Raw genomic sequence first — 27,783 nt, 5'->3', positions numbered from 1 at the left:
GTCAGAAAATAAATCTGTAGTTTCTCTAAATGAACTTAACCTGACAGGATTTTGTCATCTTTACAGCCCATCAACTTCAGTTCTGCTGGACAAATGTGGGGATACTTTGCAATGTCAATACTGTTCCAAGTCCACACACAGACGTATACAAGCCACGCAAAAGGAATTTTCCAGAAGATTGCAGCAGAATCATGCAGGAGGGAACAGTTTTGCTGAGCTCCTCAGTTGGACAACGTACTTACACAAACATGTTAATTCTGGGAAGTCCCAAAGCAATATTCAGAGCAGGATATTTCAGTCCTGAAATGAATTTTCAGTCAGGTCTGAAGGATATCCCTTCTCCATTTCAGAATGCATCTACCCAGAAATTACTGAGAGGCTGACATTCACAACTCTGAATGGGTTCCACACATGAAAGGACACGTAGAGAATCTTCAGAAGAAAATGTTAGACCCAACAAACTTATATAGTCTGTCACACACTCGTGCTGTCTTTTCAGACTTCTGGGTTTAATTACAGCTATTGTCTGTTGAGTTATTCATGTTATTAATCTAATGTAAATCAGACAACCTGGTTCTTGCATACTATTCTTTCTGCATAATGATGTGAAGAAGTGAAAACAGCAACTCCTTGATGCCAGCCTGGAGAATCCAAGTGATGAAGAAATCTCTCTGTAAAGGTGAGGGATGGAGCTATCGGGCAGAGCTGGATGATGAAGTCCACTCCAAATATAAGGGAAATGAGAACATTTACACATATGGATTAAGGAAAAAAAAGCAAAGTTTGGGGAAAATGCTTGCAAAGTCCAAGAACAGGAGTTTTTATTATTGCTCTTCTGTGAGTTTGTGGTAACGTCCAGTGCTAGCAAAGGGGATAAACCTGAATTAGCACACATTTAGAGTTAGTGTATGACTGCTGTTTTCAGTCAGAGGACCTGACGGTTTGATAGTGCAGGAGTCAATCTGTCGAATGTGGCTATACATAGAATGTGCACAGAGACTTCTCACAGCAGGGTGGGAACTCCACCCCTTTTAGGGCCTCCAGAACTCTCTGCAGGGTAAATATATAGCTGATGTTGCAAACACAAAGTAGAGTGAGACAGAATTCAGGAAACTCAGGCGCAGTTTAGAAGATGTTTACATTGACTATAAAAATCTAAAAACAGTGTTTACATTGAGAGAGGCTTTCTTTTCTGGCTTAACACAAATTCTTTATCCAAACTTGTCAAAACACAATGTGTGCACTTTCTAATTTTTAATCTGTGTTTACCTGATACAAACATGCATTTTTTTTTCTATAATTATTTTATCTAATGCTGCTTTTTAATCTGTTACATCTTTCAGTGCCTAGCTTGAACTTAACTTAATAATGGGGAGATGTTACCATTTTAGTTTTGCTGACAACTGCAGTTATGGATACATTTTATGTCGCACTGAATGCTGGGGTAGAGGATCTCACCTGGCTACTCTGATTTTTAAATGATGTACTCCAAGTATTACTTAACATCTTTCAATGCCTCTTCATATTCTTGAGCTGCCATAGAACTTTTCATTCACTCACTCATTGAAAATGAATCACCTGCAAGGCCTTGAGAAGCTTACTTTGCTATTATGACACCGCTGTGCTAACACTAGAAAAAAGAAAAGCAGTCTGTACTCTGCAAAGTACCTGTGGGAAGTCTGTGGTAAAAGTCCCTAACCTGAGTATATCACACGCCATTTCTGAAGGTCACTGCTGTTCTCTGTATACTCCACTCCTCCAAAGCAGTTTGAATGTTAGTTCAAAGAAAGTACTTCTATTTTCCAAATAGAATATGAAAACCCGGACTGAGAACCTGGCCACGGTGCAGCTATAGGGATTGACTGCATCGAAGCTAGGATTTCATGTCCTGGAGATTCAAAAACACAGTGATAGTCCCACCTGCAGCAAAAATTTGAAGCTAAAACCAAAAAGGAGTAATTTTTTTGCTCCATGGTTTTTTTTTTGTTGTTTTTTGTTTTTTTTTTTGCCCCATGTTTTTTGGGTTTTTTTTTTGCCTTCATTGATATCAAAAGGATTTTTGCTAGTCAAGTGACTATGCCTGCAGACACCAGGCTTCGTGTTTAAAATGCAGCTCATATGATAAATTATTTTCCTGCAAATTCACAGATTCTACATTTTCTGATGTTGATGGTAATATAAGTGGATTTGATGCGCATTGAAAATCATTCACTAGTCCTGTATTTGACTTGAATCCATCTGGGCACAATGTATGATGCTGTTTCCTTTTAATGTCCTCTCGAACTCCAGTTCAAAATACGCTTAAAGCTCACAGCTCACTTCCCACAAACTGGAAAAGTCCACAGTTCAATGACAATTCTTTTGGCTCTTTTCCATCTACTTTATTATGTTTCTAGAAAACCAAGTTGCATTTTTTAATTAACTGCTTCATTTTTTTTCTCACAAACTGGTAAAAACTAGCTTTCTGGATCTGGGTTATACACAGACTTTGGTCCATTTAACAAGGTCAGACTGTTTATTCTTGACCAAATTCTTTCCCACTGTAAAAAGGTACTTTTAAATGCCACATTCCAAACCCAGTGCCAGTAAGTCACTGAAGCATATTTTCCCACAAGAACTGATACCATGCACAGGGCCCTCCTTATTTAATTCTTCTGGTGATAAAATTACATAAGGCGCAGGATGTTCTTAGTGTCACAAATCACTTAAATCTCTCTGTAGCTTAGTAGCACTGAATCTACACAGCGTCAGCTGTGTCTTTATTTACTTAAATAGTCGCATTCATTTCTGAGCGAGAGTGTCTCTTTAAAAACTGAGCAGCATTAGACAGTGAAAGAGAAACAGAAAGACAATTAAATACAAAATTTAAATAGAAGGTAAAAATAAAGCAAATGCAAAATATTTTCTGCTGACTTAAAGACAGACTCTCTCATTCACCTTATAATTCAGTTTAGTCCAATGAAGCCATGCTGATTTATACCAGCTGAAGTACATGGCCATTCTGATGCACAGATGTAAGAAAATGCGAACTAGCAAAATACTTTCAATTTCTAAGCTATGCTTCCAAGCTGTTTTTCATTTGATGGAACTGAAGTATAAATATGTAAACACGATTAAGGAAGAAAACATTACATTAAAAAGATACGTCTACTTCCGATCCTCTCAGATTAGTTGTTAAACTGAGCATGTTTTGAGATATACTTTTCTTCTTAATGGAAGATGGCATCTGGATTGTCCCAGTATACTACACTGCACACTAAGATGTTCAAATTTTCCAGCGATCTTCTGCATCTTAAGAATAACTTAATCGGTTCTGTTCTTTCAAATGCAATGTGGAACAGAGCACGTAAGAACAATGTTACAAATGTGCTTCCAAATACAGCAAAGTTCAAAACCATCTTCTCCTCAGACATCCTCTCATTGAAGCGGCAATATCAGTGATGGAAGCATCTTCTCTGAAGTGATCAATGACATATTAGTAAAATAGCCCAAACTGCACCGTCCCTAAGGAACATAAGAATAAATATGTATTGCCCTTAGTGACTATTAGAACAAATTCACTCGAGTACTCAGACTGAAGCAGATTAAAAATACAGAATCATCAGGTAAAGTGTGTTTGATCATACTTTGATTCAAACAAAACACAGGAAAAAATACCCTCTCAAGTTAAAAAATGTTCATAGGTTTTCCTACCAGCTTTTTTTTCACCAAAATCTCAAAATCCTTAACGTGACTGTATATGCTCTAGCATGAAATCTATGCCCTGCTCCTATCTTGCACTGGAAGAATTCAGTCAACAATGTCCAACATAAAGAACTTGAAAACTAAACAAACAAACAATGATTCTTTTTGATGAAGAATGGCCTTAAAATTCTTCAGAAAAACTACTTGTTTTCTATACTTTGTAGTGAACTGTAAGAATGCTAGAATATTTCATCACCATCCCTAAGAAATGCCTGGTTTTATGCCAAAGCGAACAGCTAGTTTGCCTTTTCCATATTGCCAGTTAGTAGCACTAATACAAAGTAGCACTTGGTTTGTGACTCAGTGTTACTGGTATTCCAAGTGGATTCAGATGTATTATTATTATTTGAAAACGATTACTCCGAGTAGTATTATGGAAAGTTCATGTTATTCTATAAAGTCTCAACTGATTTATGGTACCCCCCAAAATATTACACTTTGGCAGCTCCTGACAGCTTTCATTTTCAATCTTACTTTTGGGGTACTAAGTTTCTTACAGACTTAGGTCTTGCATTTTCTTATACTCAGAAACTTTCCACTATGTATATAAAAAGTATACATAGAAGAAAGGTATTTTATGGTGGTTTGTTTGTTTGTTTTGTTTTTGTTTTTAAGATGAAACATCCTCAAGCCAGATTATAGTTTCTGCCTTAAATCTCATCAGCATAAGGACCCCTATGATATTTTTGTCAGAGGGAGGAGAAGCAAATGACATGAGGTAATCACAGAAGACAAGTATTTTTTTTTCATTCTGTTTTATAAAAAGGTTGTTTTATAAAAACCCTCTCTCCCTGAACAAAACAAACAGCAGGACATAGTTTTTCTCCAAGACTTATTCCAAATACTCTATCCAGACCAGAGGGTCTCAGCTTTCTCAACATTTTGCTGTATATGTTCATTCTGACATCTGAGTGTTACTTGCGTGTGTATTTCCTGCACAGCTTCCAATTGTTTCTGTCTCTTTCACACAGATATCTTCTCAAATACGAATTGCTCTTCTGCACTTCCATTCAGATTTCTGCCAAACCTGCTCACCCACATAGCTTAGATTCCTTACTGGCCTTGCATATGCCTTGTGTTTTGGGTGGGAGCTCTCAGTATTTCAGCCATATATTCCAGAAAAGTACTTAATTGCTTTTACAGATTTATCCAAAACTAATGTCTGCGTTTATACTTCAGTTAGACTTTATTTCACTGGGAGCTGTCTCAGCGCTGCCCACATCTCGATGGAATTCTTGATAAGTGATGTTCTCTGTGACTCACCCCAAACACAGAAGGAAGAGTCCAGACAGCAGCAGTAGCAGGATAGACTTGGGCTGAATTCATCTCATCTGACTTCAGACTGGACTACAATGTAGATATTTACATCTCAGCTGGTCACACTCAGCAGTCAATGGGAAGAAGTACATCCTTTTAAGAGTCTGATTCATCTGACCTGTGTTAAATGCCGTCTTTAAGAAGAGATATCCTGCCCTTCATTTTCCTCATTACACTGATTAGTACATCTCCCATGATTACTACTAGGCTCCACTTGTGATCTGCTTGACTTTATCTACTGCTAACAGCCAAGGTGGAAAACATTAGGAGTATTATACATTCACTGTAATAAGTATTAATTCTTTTGAGTAAGATATTTATTTTGCATGTTAACAGCCATACCAAATATTATACTATCATATTTCTCCGAACTAGAGCTAAGAGTAAAGCCCAAAATTAGATGAAGGCACATTTCTGCCTATATATTTATTCAAAAAATATTTCATCTTTCTTCTTATCAGCAATAACTTGGCTGTTTAGATGGCAGACTTCCGGAGTTAGACTCTTATATGGGACACTCAAGGTACAGATTACATTGTTGTTAAATTAAAAAAAAAACAACAAAATTTTTCTGCTTCCTAAGCAGAAAGTTCCTACTCCCATTTTTCCTCTTTTAAATCTACACCATGACCCCAAAACAAAATCAACATGAATTTGCACATTTGCCTTCCCTTCTTTCCTGCCTGAGATTTTAGTCACTAGATTCCCTGCTCATATTTTCGAAGTGTAAAGGGTATTTCCATAGACTGTATAAGCAGAACAACTTTGCCTTGCATTCGCTACAGAAGTACAGACAGCAAAATCCAAAATTATTATTAGGTGTTTCACTGCTTTAGCTACTGTCTTACACTGAAATTCTATATGCTACATTTTCAAATTTGATTTTCCTAATTTTTGCAATGGAGAACTTCTGTGTGCATTTGAGAACAATTAAATGTTTTATTTTCAAGCATCCTATTGAACTTTTTAGTGAGGCTCATCAGTAAATAATTCATGGCCTTTCTACGCTTCATAGAGACAGTTACACACATAAATATCCTAGTATCTACTGCTGCTGTTCATCTGTCAGACCTAAACAAAAACTCAAGCCAATGCATGTACCTGCAAGGTCTGACAACCAGTCTGGAGGAACTTCCTGAACTATTTTGGAAGCTTTTGTTAGATAACTATAAGGTTATGCCCTGACTAGTCTTGTAATTGTGAAAAGCATTCTGTATTTATCTTTCATGACACTTACATTTAATTGAATTATTCCTTATTCTTGGAATTGATGTCAATTTTTCTTGTTTTATAAATTACACCTGGTACTCTTTGTCCTTGCCTACAGACACAATTTATTGAATCACAATCTCCTTTTTCATTCCCTCTTCTAAACATGGAACTCTTCTGCTTGAGTTTCAAACAAGCAGATTCTATGTTAGTTTATCATGTTCTGATTCCTCTCAAAAGGAACAATAAAAAGGAAATATTCAAGTTCCATAGCAAATCTTGCAGATTCTTACAGTGCATTTGACTTCTTTGTTTTATCTTGATTGCAATTCCCAATCATTGCTAATATATCTTGTTAGGCTCCATGGTATCTGTGTGCTAGAAGAATGCAAGCATCCTCAGTGCTCTCTTCCTCCTCTCTCCCGCTCTTAGTAGTGTTCAAACGCACTAAGGTTGCTAACTATCTTTGACTCGTACATCATGGTCTGACAGCATCTCTGAATAGCTGAAGCTGAGTATGAATTCTGAAGCACCATCAGAGCTGGGCCGCCTAGGAGGACTACCAGAAAAAGTTCCTTTCTGTGCCTTTTTCTCACTATTCATTCAAGGTTCAATGCCGAAGTCCACTGTCCCTGTTCTGCCGTATTTTCAGTAGGCATTTCTGTTATTTGAGCTGGGAAATAAGAAGTTGTCAGGAAGAACACTAAGTAAAAGGCACACATAGGGTCTCCTGGTTGGTTCATTTTCACATTCAGTTGTTCACTTTACTTCCACAGTAGCCTGTTTTGCTTAATTTCACACAATGCTTTTTCAGCTCAAGTCTTTGTTGCAGGTTATTTCTGTTACCCAGTTTCAAGTTTATCCAAGCTTTTCTGGCATCCCATATTCCATGGAAAGCCCTCTGATAGGGGGCAGTTGGTTGTCATTCACTGATGTCACTTGCCAAATCCATTTGTTTTCCAGATGGGAAATGCTGCAAGCAGACTTCTCAATCCATCTGGACTTTTTCAACTTGCTATCCTGACAAATATTCCATTTTTGCCTTCAGATCATTGTTCACATCTACTTGGGAAACTTCCAGGTGGTCTTTTCACTTCCTTAGTGAAGCGTCTCTCTGTTTTATGTCTCATTTTAATTCTTTGCCCTCTCATGTTAGGCTTTTATTAATTGTAACCTCTTTTTGTTATGTTCTAAGAAATAGAACATAGACCTATTTGTTCTATGTCATCTCAATACAGCTAAGCAGTTCACCATTTCTGCCTTTGCAAAATGATTTCACCCTGACATTTATGCCAGGGTGCATTATGCCTTCTGACATGTTGAAAGCTGTTTCCATTCAGGGAGGAGCTCAAGAAAGATATCTCTGTTAAACTTGACCATGTAATTGACGTAAGGACTTGAAAGGACAAATACAGAGAATCACTCATCAAGAACAGCCAGTTGCATCACAGAAATTCAGTGAGCTCCCTCTCAGAATCAGTTATATTTATTGCCTGCACTGGTCCTCATATAGGGTGCTTCAGAATCTCAATTATTGTTTTCTAACTTCCTGACTAAATTAATTTAAGGCTACTTCACACTATCTAGATCTCATGACATTGTTCTTTTAGTCATTTTCTCCCTCTCTGCTCCCTTCCTGATGTTTTTAGATATAATTTCCATCTACAAAATCATGACTGTGTTACCTTTAGGTTTTTCTTCTGCCTCACAGAAAATAGAATCCCCCATTCTCTATTAATAGATACCTTCCCTGTGCCAATTCTTGTTCAAAATCTTTTCTATTAAAAGAAGAAAGCAAACAGTACACAGTATTCTGGATGAGGTCTGATCAACTAATTTGTGTTGTAGTATTAGTATTTTTTCATTTTTAACAAAATACTCTGCATGTAACAGTCTAAATTTCAATTTGCTCTTTTCATGCACCAGACCAGTGACTCACAAGATGGCTTTGATCTTTGCAGCTTGTTATCAAGCTATTGGTAGATACTCAAAACTGAGAAACTCACCTTCTAGATCACTGATTCTTCTAGTGTAACCTGTTTTCGTCTGCATTTGTCCACTTAATTCTAAAAGATGGTAATTTTAGAGAAATTCAGATTAGGTTGTACACTATACTGGAATCTGGATAAACTAGGACTACTAAACCTCCATGGTTTAGCAAATGAGTTATCTTTTCACTTTTCACAAGAACTAATGTATACAGCAATATGTAATAGATTTCTCTAGGAAGCCAACCACAAGGCCTTGGACATCTGCTACCATTCAGCATATAAAAACAAAGAATATAATGATGTTAAATTAAGAATGGAAATTGAAGGTTGGACATCAAGGAAACTTTCTGAGAGTGATTATATAGAAGTTTTGGAGCAGACTCCCCTGGGAAGTTATGGAATCCCTATTTCTTGACACATTTAAAGTTAACAATTGTAAAACACTAGAAATGACATAACAGAACTATCCTGCCTGACTCATAAAAAGACTGGGTGATTTCATGTCTCTTCTGCTTTTAAGCCCTAGAAATTCCACACTGGTGACACTGGTCAAGTTCTAAATAATGTTAAGCTAAAAGAAATTTCCTCTGGTGTACCTGGACAAGAGAATTTTCAGTTAGGAATAACTTCTACAGCAGGAATTTGGACAGTGAACAGAGAAAATTTATGGATACTTCCCCAGTACAGCATATTTTTACTGTATGTAAAGCCCTGAGAGCATTTCTGTCAGCAGTGTAGGGATGCCTACCTTCAATCCAGAATAGCAAGTGCTTAAGGGGAGTGTGGCAGTGCTCTGCTCATTTTCCTTTCCCCATCTCACATTCAAGAACGCAACAGGCCCATACTTGCTAGCCCTGTGTGTGTTGATAAGAACATAACCTAGGGCTGTATTTTAGTGTTTCAGGATGGTTTGAAATTATGTGGGAACAGTTTTGTAAATACACAAGGAGAGACGTTGTCAAACAATCAAATTGTTTTCACAATCCAACCCTCTCAATTATCTCTGAGAGCAGTTGTAAAAACAGACCCGCTTAAATCATCAGAAAAATGGTACGAAGACAATGTAAATCACTGGGTGGGGGAAATGCACTATATATATCTGAAAGCAGAAAATAGAAGTAAGGGCAGGCAACATCTGGATACTCTTCTATAACACAGAGAAAATGCACACTAGTAATTTTCTGCCTTTCCTTACCCCTCTTACACCCAGCCCCCTTGCTTTTTGAGCAGTTTAAGCACAGCTTGTTCCTTGTAATTCCAGTTCTTCTACATCCCAAGTGAGTTCACCAGATATCTGCATGAAAACTTTAAGTCAGTACTGTGTTACTAACAATGTCAATGTTTACTGAATCTTGTTAAGCCAAAAAAAAAAAAAAAAAAAAGGAAAATAAAGAGACAAGACAAGAAAGAAGAACATAAGAACATTTCATTTTTTCTTCACAGCAACATGTGGAGGCCTATTCACACTGAATACTTTTTTCTCACACCATGGGAACTGCTTTGATACAAAATAATACCGGTTTTCAACCAGATCTAGAAAGAAAATGTCTCACAGAAGTAAAATGAAGAGGAACCTAAGTAAAATTAACACATGTCAGATTCAAAATAAAATAACGAACTTTCTTTACAGTATGGAAGTTAGCTGCAGCCAAGAAAATAAAATGTCCAAAAAGGAATGAGATGAATTTGTAGAGGACGAGTCCTTCAGTAATTATTAAAGACAATGACTGAGATACAACCTCCAGCACTGACAATTGCTAAATTCCTGATTGCTGGAATCTGGATTCTTGATATTACCCTCCTTCATAAGCATTCTCTGTTGGACATCATCTTTTGATAAAGAGCCCAGCAGAAACCTTCTTCATTCTGATATGAATCGTACAAGGAATTCTATCTTTTCTCCTTTTTTTCCATCAACACAAAGAAGACTTATTCAGCAAGGTTGAACTAGTACAACTGCAGGGCTGCAAAACATGCTCAGCTCAGTGTGGACAAACTCTGTAATCACATGAGATACATTCTAATGCTGCAGCCCTGAAAAGAAGTTTATTTGGCACAGAAGACATTCTCATGTGGAGCCAATTTGCTTGTTTACTGTAAAGTAATTTCCATTCTTTTAAAGATTAAAAGATTGTCTTTTTATGATTCATGATAGTCCTGGGCCTGAAGGACTATCCTCACAGCAGAGGGTTGCATTCCCTGCATTCCTAGCAGGTCTCGAGGGTGAGTTACGGTATCAGCTGTGGAGGAACAGCACAGAGCCCTGAACTCAGGCCTTGGCACTTGGAGGTTAAGAAATACTTCAAACATTAATACAGATACAAGTTTTCTTAACATCAGATACAGTAACAGCCTTAAATGAACCAGTAACTGGTTGTTCATCTATCATCTTCAAAACAGGGCAAGTTGGTGTGAACTATGAGGTTTTGAAAAACATTTCCGCGTTTCAGTTTTTCTGAGTCTTCAGCTGAAGAACTTCAGATGTGGTTTCATAACCAACTCCAACAAACCTAAGACTGTGATCTCTATGGAGAGGATGACCCCATCCTTCTGCTCACCCTCCTCCGTGTCAGTCAGCGCTTTCACTCACATGGCCATGCACTGATTTGTGTTGCCTAATCCAACTGAAGATGAGGAACTCCTTTTTGCAGGGATCATTTTCAGGTAAACTGCAAGTTCATGACCACTATGGGTGATCATGAGCCAGCAGTGTGTGGCTGAAAGCAGGACCATCCTTTCTGCAGCAGTAGAAATGTTGTGTCTACTTATGCTGGCTGTAAAATGGCACCCTTAGAATACCATCTCCAGGATGCATTTCTAAGAATAACACTCTTCCTTTGTCTCTCTGTGAGCACTCTTCTAGACAAGTCTAAAAGCTTTCAAATATCTTGTGATGGGCACCAAGAATTAATGGTCAGTTTTCAGAATGATCCCATGTCACTATCATGATAACAGAACAAAAGCAACTTCTATTTTAATTTCCTAAGTTTGTCTACACGTATTTCTGTATTGGCCTTTGATGTTTTATTAAGCAATCTGTTTGTCCATAGGTATTTTCATGTAAATCTGAGCTCTCTTTGTGAACATCTGATTGAAGTAAAATCAACATAAATATACATTGAAATGATTTTAGTGAGCTGCAGAGTTTCCTGTCAATGTGCTGCTAATTATTTTTGTTCTTAAGATGGCTCCAGAGATAATGACCCTTTTTATATGATGGAAATAGTTTTTTCCTATATGGGGGGATGCTATCTGGTTGTTTGCTTCACAAAGCAAGATACATGGACCTTTTATGCAGAACTCTATATTAGTAGGGAAGAAAGATTCTCCTTAAATAAGGCAACCAATTTAATCACAATGCATTCCTAAATAACCACAACCTTTCAGCAGCAGCACTCAAAAGCTCAACAACACATATTTTGATCCTTTGACTGGCTGGCTGTGACTCATTTTCCTTTTCAGGGACACTTGGGTGGACTAGAGAAATGCACCGTGAGGGAAGAGCTAAAGATGAGCTCAGACCTAAGGTAATGTGCCTCCTCACATCAGTGAAGACTCAGTGCATACCAAAACAATGTTACCTCCACCTGTCTGAGGGAGCAAGACTTATATTCTTATCAAAATCCATATGACACAAAATCCAGTGTTGCTTTACTAATTCCACTGGGGCACCTCTTAACACAGCCCATACTGTGCCTCTGATTCACCAGAGGCAGGCTCTTGATTAATTTCTGTAGGCCCACCTTTGTGTTTGATGTTAACTGTGAGCTATAAGGAGACTGCTGAATCAGGCTCACTCAGGGTTACCCAACGCCTCTCAGGCTAAAGTTGCAATGAAGCAGACTCTGGCTTTGCTGGAACATATCTGGCATAGGAACGGACTCTGCAGGATTTATTACATACACATAAATATTTGGATTTTGGGAAGCATAGTGTCATTGAAAGGTGGCTGAATAAAGAAAGGAAAAGATAGAAAGAACAAATCAAAGCAGAAGAAATTTCTTTGTGTTGTTTCCAAGCTCTTAACTATCATATTAGCTCAAACAAGAGCCTACATTCACAGTATTTATTTATTAACAAGTGGTAACTTACAATGCAGCACTGGACAGAAAACAGGAAAGCGCTCTTTTCTTTTGGAAGAACTTTTTTCCATCTTTTCTGTTGTTGCTTTTGTTGCTGTAACTAATTTATATATTTATTTTACAAAGTAAGCCCAGTTAACGAAACTTATTTTATGCTCCCTTGCTACTATACCAACAAAACGAAACCCAAGTTCCTGCATGATGTGACATGTAAACCATTTGTGCTGAAGTGACTGCCAGGAAACGGATGGAAAGTTTTTATCCTGAAGAAAAAACACTCAAATAAAATGCTAGCGTAATCTAAAATTATTCACTGACAATAACTACGGGATTTTTTGTTGTTTTTTTTTTTTGTCAACCTAGCAGAGCCCAGCATTAAACAATTTAGGGCATCAGAAGAGAAAGTGATACATTGTCCTTTCTGATGTTCAGTAAATCTAAAAGTAAACTTTTTTTTTTAAAGGAAGACATAAAACAATTTTGTTTGCATTTCATGGGAAAAAAAACATCAGTAGTGCTGCCATCTAAGGTAAAGCACACATGTTTTCAAAGAAAGCATTGTGTGTTAGCAACATCTTGCCAGTTTCACTCAGGTTCTTTAAGGCAGGTCATGATTTAAAAGCTAGACATCCCCAGCTCCACCTACATGCTATGATCACAACTGTGTGTGCTTATCTCAGAGTTCTGCTGTGCCATGATTCAGCTTCATTTATTTTCTTTAAGGCAGCTAGAAGTCAGGAAAGGACAGATGAATAGCTTATTTCTTTTTCATAATGCAACTTCAAATTTTCAAGACGGCCACCTGCTCCTTTGTTGAGAGAAAGTTAAAACCGAGAGCCCATTTTTCTGAGCCAGAGAAAAATGTAGATACTTCATTAGCTTTTACCATCAAACTCTAAAATTACAAAGTCACATCAATTCACCTCTTCTCTCCTATGGAGCGTCTCTGCTATCACAAAGCCTATTCAAAATTTCCCCAAGGGCCAAAACCAACACTTGAAAAAGAGGCTAACTTAGGATGAAACTGAAAGCGTGCTCTATTATCCTCCATCTGAGACTCCCCGCCCCAACCTTGTTCTCTCTCTCATGCTCTTATTTCAGACCTGTATCAGCGCTCAGTCTGACCACAGCTGGTAGCACTGATCTCCACCCTGCCCCCCCAAGGATGTGTAACATTAGTTTGAATCTTTTATTCAGTCACCGAAGAAAATATCAAGAGGTCTCTAAAACGACTGCAGCACGCCAAGACAACAGATCTGCCAGAAGGATTCTTCAGCATTGGAGAAATAACTGGCTGTAAGAGAGAGCCTGCCTTGAAGTTACCACTTGCAGCACCCAGAGTACCAGGGTTGGATTAGATCGTACTGGATTACTTTCATGGCAAGCTCTTTTTGTCCCAGTTGAAGAGTTCCTCTGTGAGCAAAGAATGAGGATGCATCTTGGGAATGATCTGATACTTCAAAAGATGCTTCTTGTAGCAGTTCATCCTGCAGAAAGATTCTCTTCTGAAGGAAATGTTGCAGAGCCCTTGTGTTGATCACAATGATAGCACATGCTTTTTATTCTTGCCTGTCTGCATTATCACTTTTTAATAAAAATCCAAAATCAATCCTTGCAAGCTGAGAGTTTTATTAATTGACACATGTTTAGATATACACTGTTTTTCCTAAGGCAATATTTTTTTCTGCAAACACATCAAAACAAATCTGGAAGTCAATGAAAGTTTACTCACTGCCTGGCAAGGGTGCAATTTAGACTTTATTTTGGGAACAATAAAGTCAATAATATCTTTTTCTTTGTGTTTAAAAAACAGAAGAGGTTTTAAAAAAAAAAATGTTTCCTGCACTGAATGTTAAGGGAGGAAAAAAGCAAAAAAAGGATTAGCGCACCAAAGCAGCTTCTCAAAAATAAAAGTTAAGTTCAGAAGAGGAAAACTCATGGCCTAATGGGGCCAGCTAATACACATTTAGTAAGTCTCTAACCAATGCAAATTCTGGAAGAGCAATGAAGACCGACATTTAAAACCACACAACATTATTACATTGCACGGAGGGCTCATCTTTGGTTAGTGCACACACAGACAAAAGTTGATTCTAAAGGTTTTTAGCACAAGGTGTTTCAAAAACCACTGTTTTTTTAACTTAAGAAAGCATCCTTTCTCTTAGGCCTGCCATCAGCACAAAAATTCTATCAATACACTGTCTTTGGGTCACAGCTTTGATTTTTAAAAAAGAAAATCCTAATAGAGTAAATTTCAGGTGTGAAGGCAATTATTCATGCCTACATCCATACACTTTACTTGTCCTTGGCGCCTGAATAATTCAACTATTTTAATACTCTTCAGCATTGCTGCAATGACAGTGGCATTGTGTTAACACAGGACTTACTTGCACATGGACACCCTCAGCCTAAAGATCTCTTGTTTACTTGCACATGGACACCCTCAGCCTAAAGATCTCTTGTTCACAGCAATGCAAAGGATATCAGCGGATGGGTTTTGAGCCACTACTTCCAGCAGGCATACCTTTCACATAAGAATTCTGGCAGTGTTCTCATACTAGCAGATATTGGTATGGTTTTATCACAGTAAATGTATTAGAATGTATTAGCATTGTATTTCTGGGTCTTCCAACCTTCCTTCCTATGCAGGCTACATGATCAATCATGGACAAACTCCAGCGCAGTTCGGTAGATGTTTTATCCTCATGTCATGCACAGCTTTTCAAAAGCACACTGCTGGCAGCCATAGATAACTCCACAGTTTTAGTTCAAAGGATTTTATGGATCAATAGAAACAAACACTGAAACTATTACTGACTACCTGATGAAACATTACAGCAATTTAGGAACAACTTTTCTCTGCTTTTCTTCTGAGCTCTGTTTTAGTTACAATATGATCAGCCCTCACTGTCCTCAGCTGAGATATTCTTTCAGTTTTGGATTAGGCTACAACCTACAAGCAATGGAAGAAAAAACCCAAAACCAATCCTAAAACACAAGTTTACTTATGCTTTATGCGAAGAGGATACTTTCATATATTTACCAAGATGATGTTTTAGTTTGCTGCTGCTTCCTGCCTTCATTCACACTGACACCAGAACCCAGGATGTCATTGTTACCTCACAGAGTGGTAGTGAGACTCTTACAGCAATAACAGTGGATTGCTTTCGATCAGTGTGAGCCAGGCTAACTTCTACAGTACAATGCAAAATGCAAAGTGGACACCTTTCAGTTTCTCTTCTCCTTTTCTCCCTTGCCTGTCTTTACCATAAGTAATACTACCACGGCAGTTGTGACACTTGAAACACAAAATAGAAAATTATTCATGAGCAAGCAACAAAAACAAATGACACCCAACGTGGACACAGCACTGTTCCTCTTTTAAACACTTAGGTGTGCCAAGCTCACAACAGCTGATTTTGGAGGCAGGGAAGCAAGTGTGGAAACAGGGTCAAAAAGCAAAGGGCTGGCAGAGCTTTCCTACAAGAATTAAAGCAGTCCAGATCTTCTGGGACCAAGCTCATGTCTGTCAAGGACAAGCAGAGGAGATCCTTGGAGAGGGGCAACAGTGGCAGGGAGTCTAGAGATACTAGAGGTGCTCTTTAACAGCTAGTTTGGGACATACCTGTGATTTTAGCTGCCACTTCAGCAGCCTCCAACACTATGTGGAATCACTCATTAAAATATGGGAGCAAACACCAAATCCATATTCACGCAGATGGGAAATCACAGGTATGAGTGTGGAATTTTCAAAATTATCTGTGTATTTTTTTCAGGCAAGACTACTTCAGCTTCAACATGAATTTTATCTCAAAATAGGTATACTTTGGAAATTTTCACCATACCTACAGGGTTTAACATGCAAAACAGGCCCAAATCACAACAGAAGCTAGACTGCTGAGGTTTCAGAAAACTAGCACATACCTATCTTTCAGTGATCAGTCATGATTTAATTTTGAACCAGTAATCAGTAATTGATTACTTTTACAAAGTAACCATAACAAATTCAGTCCAGGCAGGAAAGCAATTGTTTTACACACACAAGTAACTTCACCAGTAGAGATGATTTTAGAAGCAGAGTTAAATACGTTATTTATCAGGGCCATAGAGACTAAAGCACTGTGCCAAATTAAAAGAAAAATTAAAAGCCTCCAGAAACTTACCACTGATGTAAGAGCCATCTGAAAACTGTAGATTCGTGCAAGGCCAAAGTCAGCTAACTTGATCTGTCCACTGCTGGTTACAAGGATATTTTGGGGTTTCAGGTCCCGATGCACCACACGATGTGAATGCAGAAAATCCAGTCCCCGAAACAGCTGAAGCATCATATCCTAAGTATAAGGAAGAAATCAATATGCAATTATTAAGACAAGGCAAACACCCAGCTGCAGTCTGCAGAACTAATTTAAGTATTGACTTGAGATAAAAACTCACCTATTAATATAAAATGAACAGGATATTGCTAGAACCTGTTGACTTGAATAGGTGCACTTATCAAGTTCATGTATCATTTCTAGTGGAATTATTTGTGGTTAATTGTTGAAAGCATAAAGACTGTTCAACAAACCTAAATAACAAAAGCATGTCTGCAAAACACAGATCAACTTTTAATGAATGCTGTCCAAGTGAGAAAAATATATTGCAGCTTTTTGGTTTTAACTTTAAACCACGCATCACTTTGCACTTCCCAGCTGTCTGCTTTGTCTTGCCCCAGTGAAGTGAAATCTTGTTATTCACTTCAATAGGCACAGGCTCTGTTTCAAACAGAAAAGCTAATTAAATGACTGTTTTGTCAGAATTTAATGTTACAGTGGGAAGAAAGTTTACTTGTCAAAACTCATTCTATAGAATATACTGAAAAGTGTAGAAACTACTTAGATCAAACTTCAGCACTAAATCAGTGTAATAATTCCCATTTGGCTTTCTGTTGTGTTATGGTGATGCAATCTTTTATGACACTTGCTCAGAAGACACTGTACCCATGTTTTCATACTAATCTGTGTAATGTGAAAGGAATGAACCAAGAGACTCAAAACTAAATACTAGAAAACCCCAGAATTCCAAATGAGAGGGATACCATCAACTTGAAAAGTGTATTTGCAAAACAAATAGCTACAAGGAGATGTTGCAGTGAGCAAGAAACAAAAGGAGTAAGTTAATTTTCTGTGTGCACTTGACTTGAGTCGATGGAAGTCCAGCCCTGTGTTTGCTGGTAACATATGTGTTTTCCATGAGCAATGCAGGAGGCTCTCTGCCAATCCTGTCATCAGCAACCAAAATGATCTTGAAGAGGTGGATGGTATGAAACATAGGAAAAAGGTAGGATAAACTGAGTTTGGTTGCTTTTGTTCTTATGATCATCACACGAACAGGAAAAACCCGACATTTTTACAAGAAAACATTCAAAACATACTATGAAAAAGAATCCTAGCTGAAAATTGATTTTAAAATAGCTCAAAACATTCAACTTGATAATACTGCTTTAGCTAGATGTATTTTTAAGAAAAACTTTGACACTTCTATGTAATTTAATATAAAATGAAATGTTCCAAATCATCACCACAGAAAATATTATATAATGTATAAATACTAAGGCTGGAAGCTCTAATCTGACCTCTGATAAAACATGCCCATTATTATATACAGCCTACAACTCCTTCTGCCAAACAGTAGTAACAGTGGGCTGTTGATTCAGAGATCAGTTTTGATTTGAAGATTCAAACAATGAAGATACTAACATGAAACTATGGAATCTGTGGCAACATTTAAGTATAATGACCTCTGAAGGATGGTGGTAAACTGAGCTCTCGATTCGATTCTGACGCCTTTTATTTCCTTTGCTTCCTTAGGAAAAACAGAGATCTGGTCATTTTGATAACTAGCTTAATAGGGTTTGCTCTTCTAAAACACATATACAAAGTGTAGTGAATTTTCCTGTATTTTTATAATTTCCCTTTGCAACTCGGAAATATGTGGAAGAGCTATGACTACAGCCCTGCAGGTCCCCAGCATCAGTAGAATTAAAATGTGTCATACCTGGTCACTATTTTAACTTAAGTCAAATCCCAATAGTCTTTGGATGAGTCTTGAAGAGTAACAGAACATATCAAAAACATTTAACCATGTGGTTATCTTATGCATGTACTTAAAGTTTCACTGAATTTGGGTCTAACTATTTTATTCCAGATAAACATGATACCAGAAAAAATAACAACCAAATTTAAAGAACTTCAATATTAGTCAGTAGACCCTGGCAAGTCCCTTTTTGTGACATTTCCGCATCCTATTCATTTGTCAAGAATGTAAACTCATTCCTGCAGCTACCAAACACATCAAGAATTTTCTCATGCTGTTTCTGTTTCACATTTCCCCCTCAAGCTCAGTGAATGTAGTCATGCTCTGCTAGTTGCAAGTTGCAAGCAATGTCTTCAGTTTCTGAATTCATAATCTTCTTCCAGGCATGCATCAAATATATTATATATATTTGAAAAAGGAAACTGGTATTTCATTCTCTCCTCCCATAGGACTCAAAAGATGAATAGCATTTACTGAAGCTCTGTTCGCACACACAGGAAAAGATGCACAGCAGAGAAGTGTATCAGGAAAGTGTGCATTAAAAAATGTATAAAGAAGGAGAAAAACTGGGGGAAAAAGTGCTATATTTCTTCTTCATGGAAATTCAGATTTACTCCATACAGGCTATTCATTATTCATTTTGGACAGTTGATTATGCTCTTTTGTTTGCCTTGTTGTTCAGTATTGTACATATGAACAGATTTCAGCTGAAAACTTGCAAGACTGTTTTAGAAGAACCTGCTAGGTAAAGAGTTGAACCCCAAATTACACAACAAAGTCTGATTATTATGCGCTTTAAATGTCAAATACCAAGCGGTGGTCAGAATTTGAGATCCGTTTGCACAAATTATTTATTAAAAAAAAAGAGTATCAAACAGATTTTCCTTATCAAAGCAAGCAAAAGAGAAAGCTTTTTTTTTTTTTCAAATCCATAATGAATTTTTTGCTGTCCAGAAGCTTGGTCTAGAAACTTCGGCCTCACATTTAGAAATTATTTCATACTCTTAGTAGAGTACTTGCAAGAAAGTACTTGCAACAAAGTCTTGTCTGTTTTCTTGTGTGTTTTCTTTGATAGCATTACTAACTTCAAAAGATACTAACGTTTGCTAGCCAACTGGATAAAGGTTGTAAGTATGCACAAAACACATCTCTAGCTAACTAGATCAGAATAATTTCCCTCATCCACTGGAAGAGCATCCAGTTTTATTAGCATTATCCCAATTGCCACAATTTGTTCTATGTCTGCGTTTCCCTGAGATACTTTCCACTGTACCTTGGCATACCATACGTTTGATCTGTAGTTAAAATCACAATTAATAAATTAATTGAAAAATGATACAATTCTATTTGATAAACAAGAAGATTCATTTCTTAGCAGATTTGAGTAGCAAGCTCTAGCAAGTCATGCTCTAATCTCAATCAGATATTCTTTGGGTCTTTTATATTTACAAAAAGATATCAAACAGTGACTGTTTCAAATTAGACATTTCTACCAATCTCACCAATCCTACAATAGCTGTTGCCTGAGTGGAAAATATATATATTATTCCACTGTGATTGCTTTCAGATAATCATGATCTTAAAAAGTTTTCCCTTTTCAGGCTGCATTTTCAAAGTAGTCTATGCAGAGACCTAAAATATTTATCTGTAACTGCTGAAAACTGAGCTATTTTGAGATGCAACGAACCAAAATACTTTCCTCAGAGGCAAAAATGTAGCTTCAATTTTGCAAAAGTCTTATAATGGAAACAGTAAGAAGCAAAAATCGTTATGGAAATGACACAAGTTTTATATGTTCCACCACATATGGTATTGATGATGGCATTCCTAAATCTGGAATATTAAATTAAATACGGTTATTTACTGAATGCTGGAACCAAATTATGAGAAAATTTTCAAGTAGTGCCATATTATATCAATGATACATAGAAATATACTTATTTCTGCTCATAATTGGCTCCTAGTACTGATGAGGACAGGGACAGATTTGGATTAGCATGAGCAGCTGCTGCTGCTGCCTCTGCCAAAGATGGAATTCACAGCTTACCTCTAACTCAGGTGCCAGAGGAAAAAGCCTTGATTTCCTCCAAACTTCATCTCTTCTTCTTCCGATCCTTTCTGGACCCTCACTCTTAAACTTCCTGCAGCTTCTGATCTACATGTCCCTTCCAAGTTACTGGTTTTGAAAACACCACTCTGATACTTTAAGAGCTCCCCACCATTCTGATTTCCAGCTAACATTATCTGTCACTTGCCTATGTTATCTTAATTGTCTAAGGTCAGACAGATTTCTCTGCAGAACTCACACAATGAAACTGTATTTATCTCCATTCACTATTAGGCCACATACACCATAGGGAATCACAAGGAAATTTTTCCACAAACATTTTCAAACACAGTTTTCAGCATACAAAAGAGGACGGAAAGTAGGAGGTGCTTCATGACAGAGCAGATAACTGTCTACACAGCAACCCGTGGAGGATCCATGCCGGAGCAGGTGGATATTCTGACCCCAGATTTATTGCATGTGTAGCATGTATGGAGTTGTTAGATTGGGTCCAGAGGAGGGCCACAAAGATGGGCTAGAGCACCTGCCTTATAAGGATAGGCAGAGTGAGCTGGGGCTCTTTTGCCTGAAGAAGAGGATGCTCCAAGGAAACCTTATAGCAACCTTCCAGTATATAAAGAGAGCATACAGGAAAGCTGGGGAGGGACTTTTTACAAGGGCAAGTAGCAAAAGGACAAGGGAAAATGGCTTTAAACTGGAAGAAGGTAGATTTAGACCAGGTATTAGGAATAAATTATTTTCTGTGAGGCTGGGGAAACACTGGAACAGGTTGCCCAGTGAGATTGTAGATGCCCCCTGCCTGGAAGCATTCAAGGCCAGGCTGCATGGGCCTTTGCGAGTTGGAACTAGATGACCTTAAAGGTCCCTTCCAACCCAAACCACTCTATGTGGCCTGTGTAGAGGACCCATGCTGGAGCAGGTGAGAAGGAGGAAGGAGAGGCAGAAAGAACTGTTAGGAGCGGACAGTAGCCCAACAAACATTACCCCCTGCAGCCCTTGGGGAGGAGAGGGCTCATGAGGGATGTGAGACTCAAAACAGGCAGTGGAAGGGGTTATTTTAAAGTGCTGTTTTATTATTTGTTTTTTTTTCTTCCTCAGTACCCAAATTAGTAATGAAATACTTATCTTAATCAGCATTAAACTTAAGACCAAAGCAAGTCTGTTTTAACCCTGATAGCAATTGATAAGCAATGTCCCTGTTTCATCTCAGCTCACAGGTTTTCTCCTTCCTGCTTTTCTTTTCTGCTCCATTCCACCGAGGCTGGGGAGAGCAGGCAGTGGCTGGGTGGAAGTTTGGCTTCTGGCCAAGGCTATCCCACTGCAGTGGTAAAGCTACAGAAGCTAGATTTTCTCTTTGTATAAGGAGTAATATGCCTTCAGAGACCACCTGCACCCATACGTAACATACACATAAGAACAGCTACTCAATAATGTGAAGCTTACAATTCCACTCTATTGACTAGCAGGTAAAGGACAAAAAGCTTTTATCCAGATTCACCTTTATCAAGCAGCATAAGTTCCTAACACCAGAAAAAGTAAGTCACAGAAGCTCATAAACATAATCAATCATACCACCAAATACAAGCAGTACGGTAAAGATCCTTATCAGCTACAGATCAACCCTAAATTTGAACTAAAGCAATGCTGGTTTGTCTTTTTGTTTTGTTTTGTTTTGTTTTTTTTCCCCGGCCTATTTTCCCATGCAATTTCTGTGCTAATGTTTGGTAAAAGACCCAACCCTCTGGGATCTCCTCACGTTTCTCTTGTTCCTCTGCAGAGCATCTCACTCACCTGCACAACAACCTGCCTCCTCTACCCAGAGTTTCTATTTATTTGTATCTTGTCTTTCTGTTTTTGCAGAGCAGAACGGAATGCCTATTTTGGATGGCAGGTGTTGGGATACTCATCCTGAACATTCCCTGAAGGAGTGTTTGCATAAGAGACAACCGCAACAAAGAGGACAAGTCTTAGGCTGCAACGTGTAATGAATCAATCAAGCCAGGCTGATGAAGAGGCTCACTCTGTCTCTCACCAAGCAGCAGAACAGAAGAGGAGCAGAATGAGACCTCCTTCATATCCAACAGTATTATACCGAACTCCCAGCCATCAAATTGCTTTCATTTTAAGGGATATTTTTCAAACATGCTGGCATAGAAGTTTAAAGAGTTCCCACTTTCTCTGAGGCCTATTTTTGAAGCAGAATAATTACAGCACTTCTATGGTTATATTTTGTAACAAACAGTCAACATTAATTAATGCCAAAAAAAAAAAAAAAAAAGGCATTCCTGAGGAATTACACAGTACAGATACATGAATAGCAAAAGACATGATTAATGTTGTTACACTGAATCCCGAAAGCATTAGTAATAATTTAGTGACTCCCAGTTAAATGCAGTGATTTTCAAATCTCATCCTCACACTGGGCTGGGAACCCCTGACACCAGCCTGCAACCAGAACTCCATGCAACGGGGTGGGTAGTGAAGCAATTTGTCACAGCCCATGAGGCTGCAGGATGCCCTTCCCTCTACAGCTGGCTGTGTGCAGTGGCTGGCACATGGTAGCAGGCAGAAAGATCCCTGCCCTTGTGTCCTTTTCCTGCTCTCCTATCTCACGAGAAAGCCAGTCTGATCAATCTCCTTTTGGGGCATTTTTCCATGGTGGGGGAGGAGGAGCCTACGCCATGCCTCTACCTAACCCCTATATAGCCTCTCAAGAGTCATCCATGATTAATCCTAATACATACATAAAAATACATTCTATTTTTCCTTAAACCAGCTAACAGTTTATCTCAGAGAAGTCCGATTGCTTTCCATGGAAGTATTCACAGGGTAAGGACTGACCTTCAGAAGTGAAGATTACTGTGATATTTCTGCCAGTTAGAGAGCATGAACTTCACAGTGTATTCAATTTAAATATGTCAGAAAAGAGAAAAAATCCAAATGACCTGTTCATTTAGTCTCAGTCATCAACTTTACAGGATAAAACATTCGTCTTCTCACAGAATAAAATACTGTGCAGAAAGAGAAATACAGCAAATTCATTGCATGTATTAATAGCAAAGCAGAACTAATACCTGCCAAGCTCATAAAAGGAGTTGTGTAATAATTCTTTGGTAATTTTTACACTGCTACTCTGCTGGTAAACAATTTGCTGACAATGAAATCATGGTTATACTTATTTTTAAATATTAAGTTAATATTTGCATAATTCTTTGTAATTATAAAATTGTTTTATCAAAGATACTTTATACAGATAGATAGATAGTGTAGATACTTTATAACATTTAGTGTAGATTAATACACATTTAAAATACCTTCTGATAAAGATCTTTTAACTACTTCTATAATACACAGATTTAAAATGAGTGATTCTGGATAACTGAATTTTTAGGATGAAGAATGCTACTGACATGCTCTCTCACAAATGCAATGAACAGGGACACCCACATCTAGATCAGGTTGCCCAGAGCTCTGTCCAGCCTGACCTTAAATGTCTCCAGGGTCAGGGCATCCACCACCTCTCTGGGCAGCCCGTGCCAGTGCTTCACCACCCTCACTGTAAAAAAACTTCTCCCTTATATCCAATCTAAATGTCCCCTCCTTTAGTTTGAAACCATTCTCCCTTGTTCTCTCACCACACACCCTGCTAGAGTCTGTCCCCTTCTTTCTTACAGCCCCTTTTAGATACTGAAAGGTTGCTCTCAGGTCTCCCCAGAGCCTTCTCTCCTTCAGGCTGAACAGCCCCAGCTCTCTCAGCCTGTCCCCATAGGAGAGGTGTTCTATCCCTTGGATCATTTTTGTGGGCTTCCTCCGACGAGTTCTGTCTCTCCTGAGGGCTCCAGATCTGGATGCAGTACTCCAGGTGAGGTCTCACCAGCACAGAGTAGTACATATACTGAATTTGTTTTTTAGTTCACACTACTGAGATCAGTATGGAAATCTGGCATTATTAAGAAACTGCTAAAACAGTCATGATAAAATTGAATATTTTCAAGTCCTCTAAAATAATAATCCAGGCCTCCTTAAGGAACGCAGATAGAAGATTACTCAGAACAGTTCACTGAACTCAACTGGGTGCACATACTTGTCTTAATTTAGTCTTAATTACATAGCCTATGATGCTGGCCAGCAGTGTTGTTTGGGGAATGTCTGGAGCACACCAAAACCCTGCCTCATTAGGATCTTCTGCAGTGACACAAATTCACTGGTTCCCTTCTGACTCTGAAGGGGCATTTGGTGAGTTTATGCAAAGGGACATGTTACACTTGCTCTGACATAAGAAGGAAAATAGTGGCTCAGTATACAGAAATTCAACAATTTATGGCAAAAATCCAAAAATTCTCAAATGTTTTAAGACTATCAAGGACCTACATAATTCATTTAAAAGTTTTCATTCTTCCTGACACCTTGGCTATAAGGCTTTTCATATCAAATTTCTTGTTTTCTGGCTCAATACCTGGAAGTCAGTTAGCATTACAGTATCAGATGCTGATATTCACATTTGATGAGAAGAACCTGCAGCCTACATAATTATTGTCCTACTTATTTTCAGTGATTCAGTGTACCAGAAGTTCCTATCGGTGTGGAATTACCAGACATGCAAATGGAACACAACATTTCCTATTTGGCAACTGGCATTTTAGAAAGAAAATACACGCAAATTAAATGAGGACAGAGGGGAATTTTGTTTTAACAATTTGATAGAAACTGGCAAATGTGGCACTACTGCCATGATCTGTTCTGGATGTAAGTTTTTAATTAACATTTTCAAAGTTTTCCATTCTTTGCATCCAGTAGAAAAAATAATAGAAGACACAGTTCTTAACAGAATGTATAGATTTCGGCCTAGATAAGTAAACAAACACAACTTTTCCCCATTTCTCTTGGCAATATCATGATAATTTTGTACATCCCCAAATATCTTCTGGGTAATCTCTTTTAACATTGTTTCCTTATTACAAGTTTTTCATAAAACTATACTAGATGCAGTAATATACCACAGTGCATCCTGCCCTGAAAGTTGTTACCTACTCTGTTCTTCTATTTCTGATAATAGCTGACAAAGATATGAGAACTAAATTAAACCAAGAAATTCCCCAAACTCTTTACTGGCCCACCTAATTGGTAAGCCCAACAAGAATGTCTTGCGATAGCATCTGCAGTTTCTGTGCATTAGCTCTGACAACTCTTCTGGCATATGTCTGGGGACAGACACCAGTCAAAATGAAGTATGTAAGAGCTACACCAGGACAAGATGTATAGCCTAGGCAGAACTGCAGTCTGAATTTTGGAGAACAACTTTCATCTAATTTTAGCTACATTAATTGTCATGTCCCTCAACAAAGAAAGACAGCCTTCTCGCAACTGATGCTGTGAGCCTATTCCTTCTGGGCCAAGAAGCAGACTTTCTGTAGGCTAAGTCAGTCTGTTCTGGAGCATTGTGCATACTCCCCTCTCTATCACCCCTCTGAAGAACATAATTCTTTCAGGTTTTAAAAAAAGTATACTTAGTATATGCTTTCTTCCATCATCTTGGGACACAGTCATTTCCCTTTCAGAGTCTTTGCTTCTGCATACCTAAACTGTATTTTGGGGCATCTGAAGTGTATCATCACTTGTGGCAATTTCTGCAGAAACTCTCCTGATATAATCATAGAGATCCGGAAAATTTAGAAAGCTGAATGTGATTCCCTTTAAATTCTTTGTTGTGCTTCTGAGAGGAGTTCACAGAAATCACTGTCTCACTCCATGCCAGTAGATTATTGATCACTGATGAGATGCTTCTCTTTCAGCACTGCTTGCACCTGCACATACGAGATATTGACCTCTCCCTTGGAAGAGAATGCTGCTTAATCAGCACTACAGCCATTTACCAGCACCTTTGTGACACTATTGGTTGTAACAGCTCTTTTTAATCTGCTGAAACTCCAGGAAGGGTTAAAAATATGGCATATGTTGACAGTCTACACTCCTCACTAACAGGAAAGACACGTTGCTGTGGGGCCCACATCTCAGCTTCTCCTTCCCTGCAGCTGTCTGTGGATAGCAACTAATTGTATCCACTTGTTTAACCTCAGGGATAACGTCTGGAGGGGACCAAGTGCCACAAGCCTACTTTTTTTTTTTAACGGTCATTTCCTCTCTGGTGTAACTTGCATGACAGCATGTGACAAGCAGAAATTAATGGGGACACTGCTGTGCCAATACCTCTTGAATTGCTTTGACACTGGCTGCAGGCTGCCTGCTTGGCCACCCAGCCAAGACCTCACATGAAATATGGCAAGGGGCCCACAGCACTATTCACATATTAACAAGCCAGCTGGTCAGTGATTAGAGAGCTGCAACAATGCTATGCACATACATCAAGAAAAATGCTTTACAAACAGCTTCAAACATAGCAGGTAATGTCTGCTAGAAGAGTAAATCTGCAAATCTACCTTCTGGGAACTGCTAACTTAAGCTAACACTAGAGATAATGTGGAAGGCCTTGGGAGATGACTGTCCTGCACTGTCATCTGAACACAACAAGGGCTAACCTCAGAACAAAGACCTGCATCTTGATATGCTCAAAATCACATGCAAACAGCATAGACCAAATGGCTTCAGGTCCAGAGTAGCATTCAAATTATGTAAATACATTGAGATTTGTGACAGACTACTCTTTCTAATGATCTATCAACATCCTGACAACATAGATGACATTCCTGCAGAAATTCTCATTGTATTTGTCTGCACTGTGCCATCAAGAGAGCTGAGATTTGTTTATACACTGATACATAACATCAAAGGCCGAGACTTTAGAAGTATCCCAGAGAATTTCAATGACCAGATCTCCTTGGCTAGACACAAAAGGCTCAAGAAGACTGCTTCTCTAGTTTACCTATTTTTTTGTTGCTGTCTGGAACATTAACCACTCAAAATGCATAGGCTCTCTATGAAACACTTGAATGGCAACAGGAAAATATCTTATGCTTTTTTAAAATTGATCCTACAGGATTAGACATCCAAACATTAAAAATCAGTAGATCTTAAGAACCTAATTCCTATGGCTCCTTTGAAGAGATAAATCCAGTCAGGTAACTTTCGTTTAGCAAAAAAAAACTTGCTTTAACTTAGTGTAACACAGGCCTGTTCCATTTCCTGGTGTGTGAGGAAAGATATTTTCTGATATATAAAGATACATAAAAGCTCAAGGCACTGTAAAACCGGCTGGCAGGATAGATGAGTCAATTTTGTGAATTAGAAATTGGAGTTACTGTAGAGTCTGGGCCTAATTCATTCTGATTTCTTACATCAT

General features: G+C 38.2%; 1 protein-coding gene and 2 long non-coding RNA genes across 6 annotated transcripts in view; 1 reads left to right on the top strand and 2 right to left on the bottom strand.

Annotated features, from left to right (window-relative positions):
• CDK6 (cyclin dependent kinase 6) overlaps window positions 1-27,783 on the bottom strand; it is a 134,654-nt gene that overhangs the window by 63,290 nt on the left and 43,581 nt on the right. For all 3 annotated transcript variants that reach the window (XM_031614384.2, XM_090142809.1, XM_090142810.1), the window contains exon 4: window positions 16,507-16,674. In XM_031614384.2, the coding sequence (XP_031470244.1) occupies window positions 16,507-16,674 (168 nt within the window). The remainder of the gene's footprint in view (window positions 1-16,506; window positions 16,675-27,783) is intronic.
• Window positions 2,016-16,500, bottom strand: LOC116243242 (uncharacterized). 2 transcript variants are annotated; one of them, XR_016467797.1, is made up of 4 exons: window positions 15,387-16,500; window positions 9,457-9,555; window positions 8,277-8,336; window positions 2,016-6,943 (listed from the first exon to the last, which is right to left on the bottom strand). It is a non-coding gene; the product is annotated as an uncharacterized LOC116243242 (long non-coding RNA). The 2 variants fall into 2 exon arrangements; XR_004169917.2 differs by lacking the exon at window positions 9,457-9,555 and having other exon boundaries at window positions 2,016-5,179.
• LOC149917520 (uncharacterized) lies at window positions 17,165-19,853 on the top strand. Its single transcript, XR_016467798.1, has 3 exons — window positions 17,165-17,493; window positions 17,579-17,662; window positions 19,494-19,853. It is a non-coding gene; the product is annotated as an uncharacterized LOC149917520 (long non-coding RNA).

The sequence above is a fragment of the Phasianus colchicus genome, chromosome 6 (assembly GCF_987193195.1).
Source record: "Phasianus colchicus chromosome 6, bPhaCol1.hap1.1, whole genome shotgun sequence".
Taxonomy (NCBI): domain Eukaryota; kingdom Metazoa; phylum Chordata; class Aves; order Galliformes; family Phasianidae; genus Phasianus; species Phasianus colchicus.
This window is presented reverse-complemented; position numbering and strand designations above follow the sequence as displayed.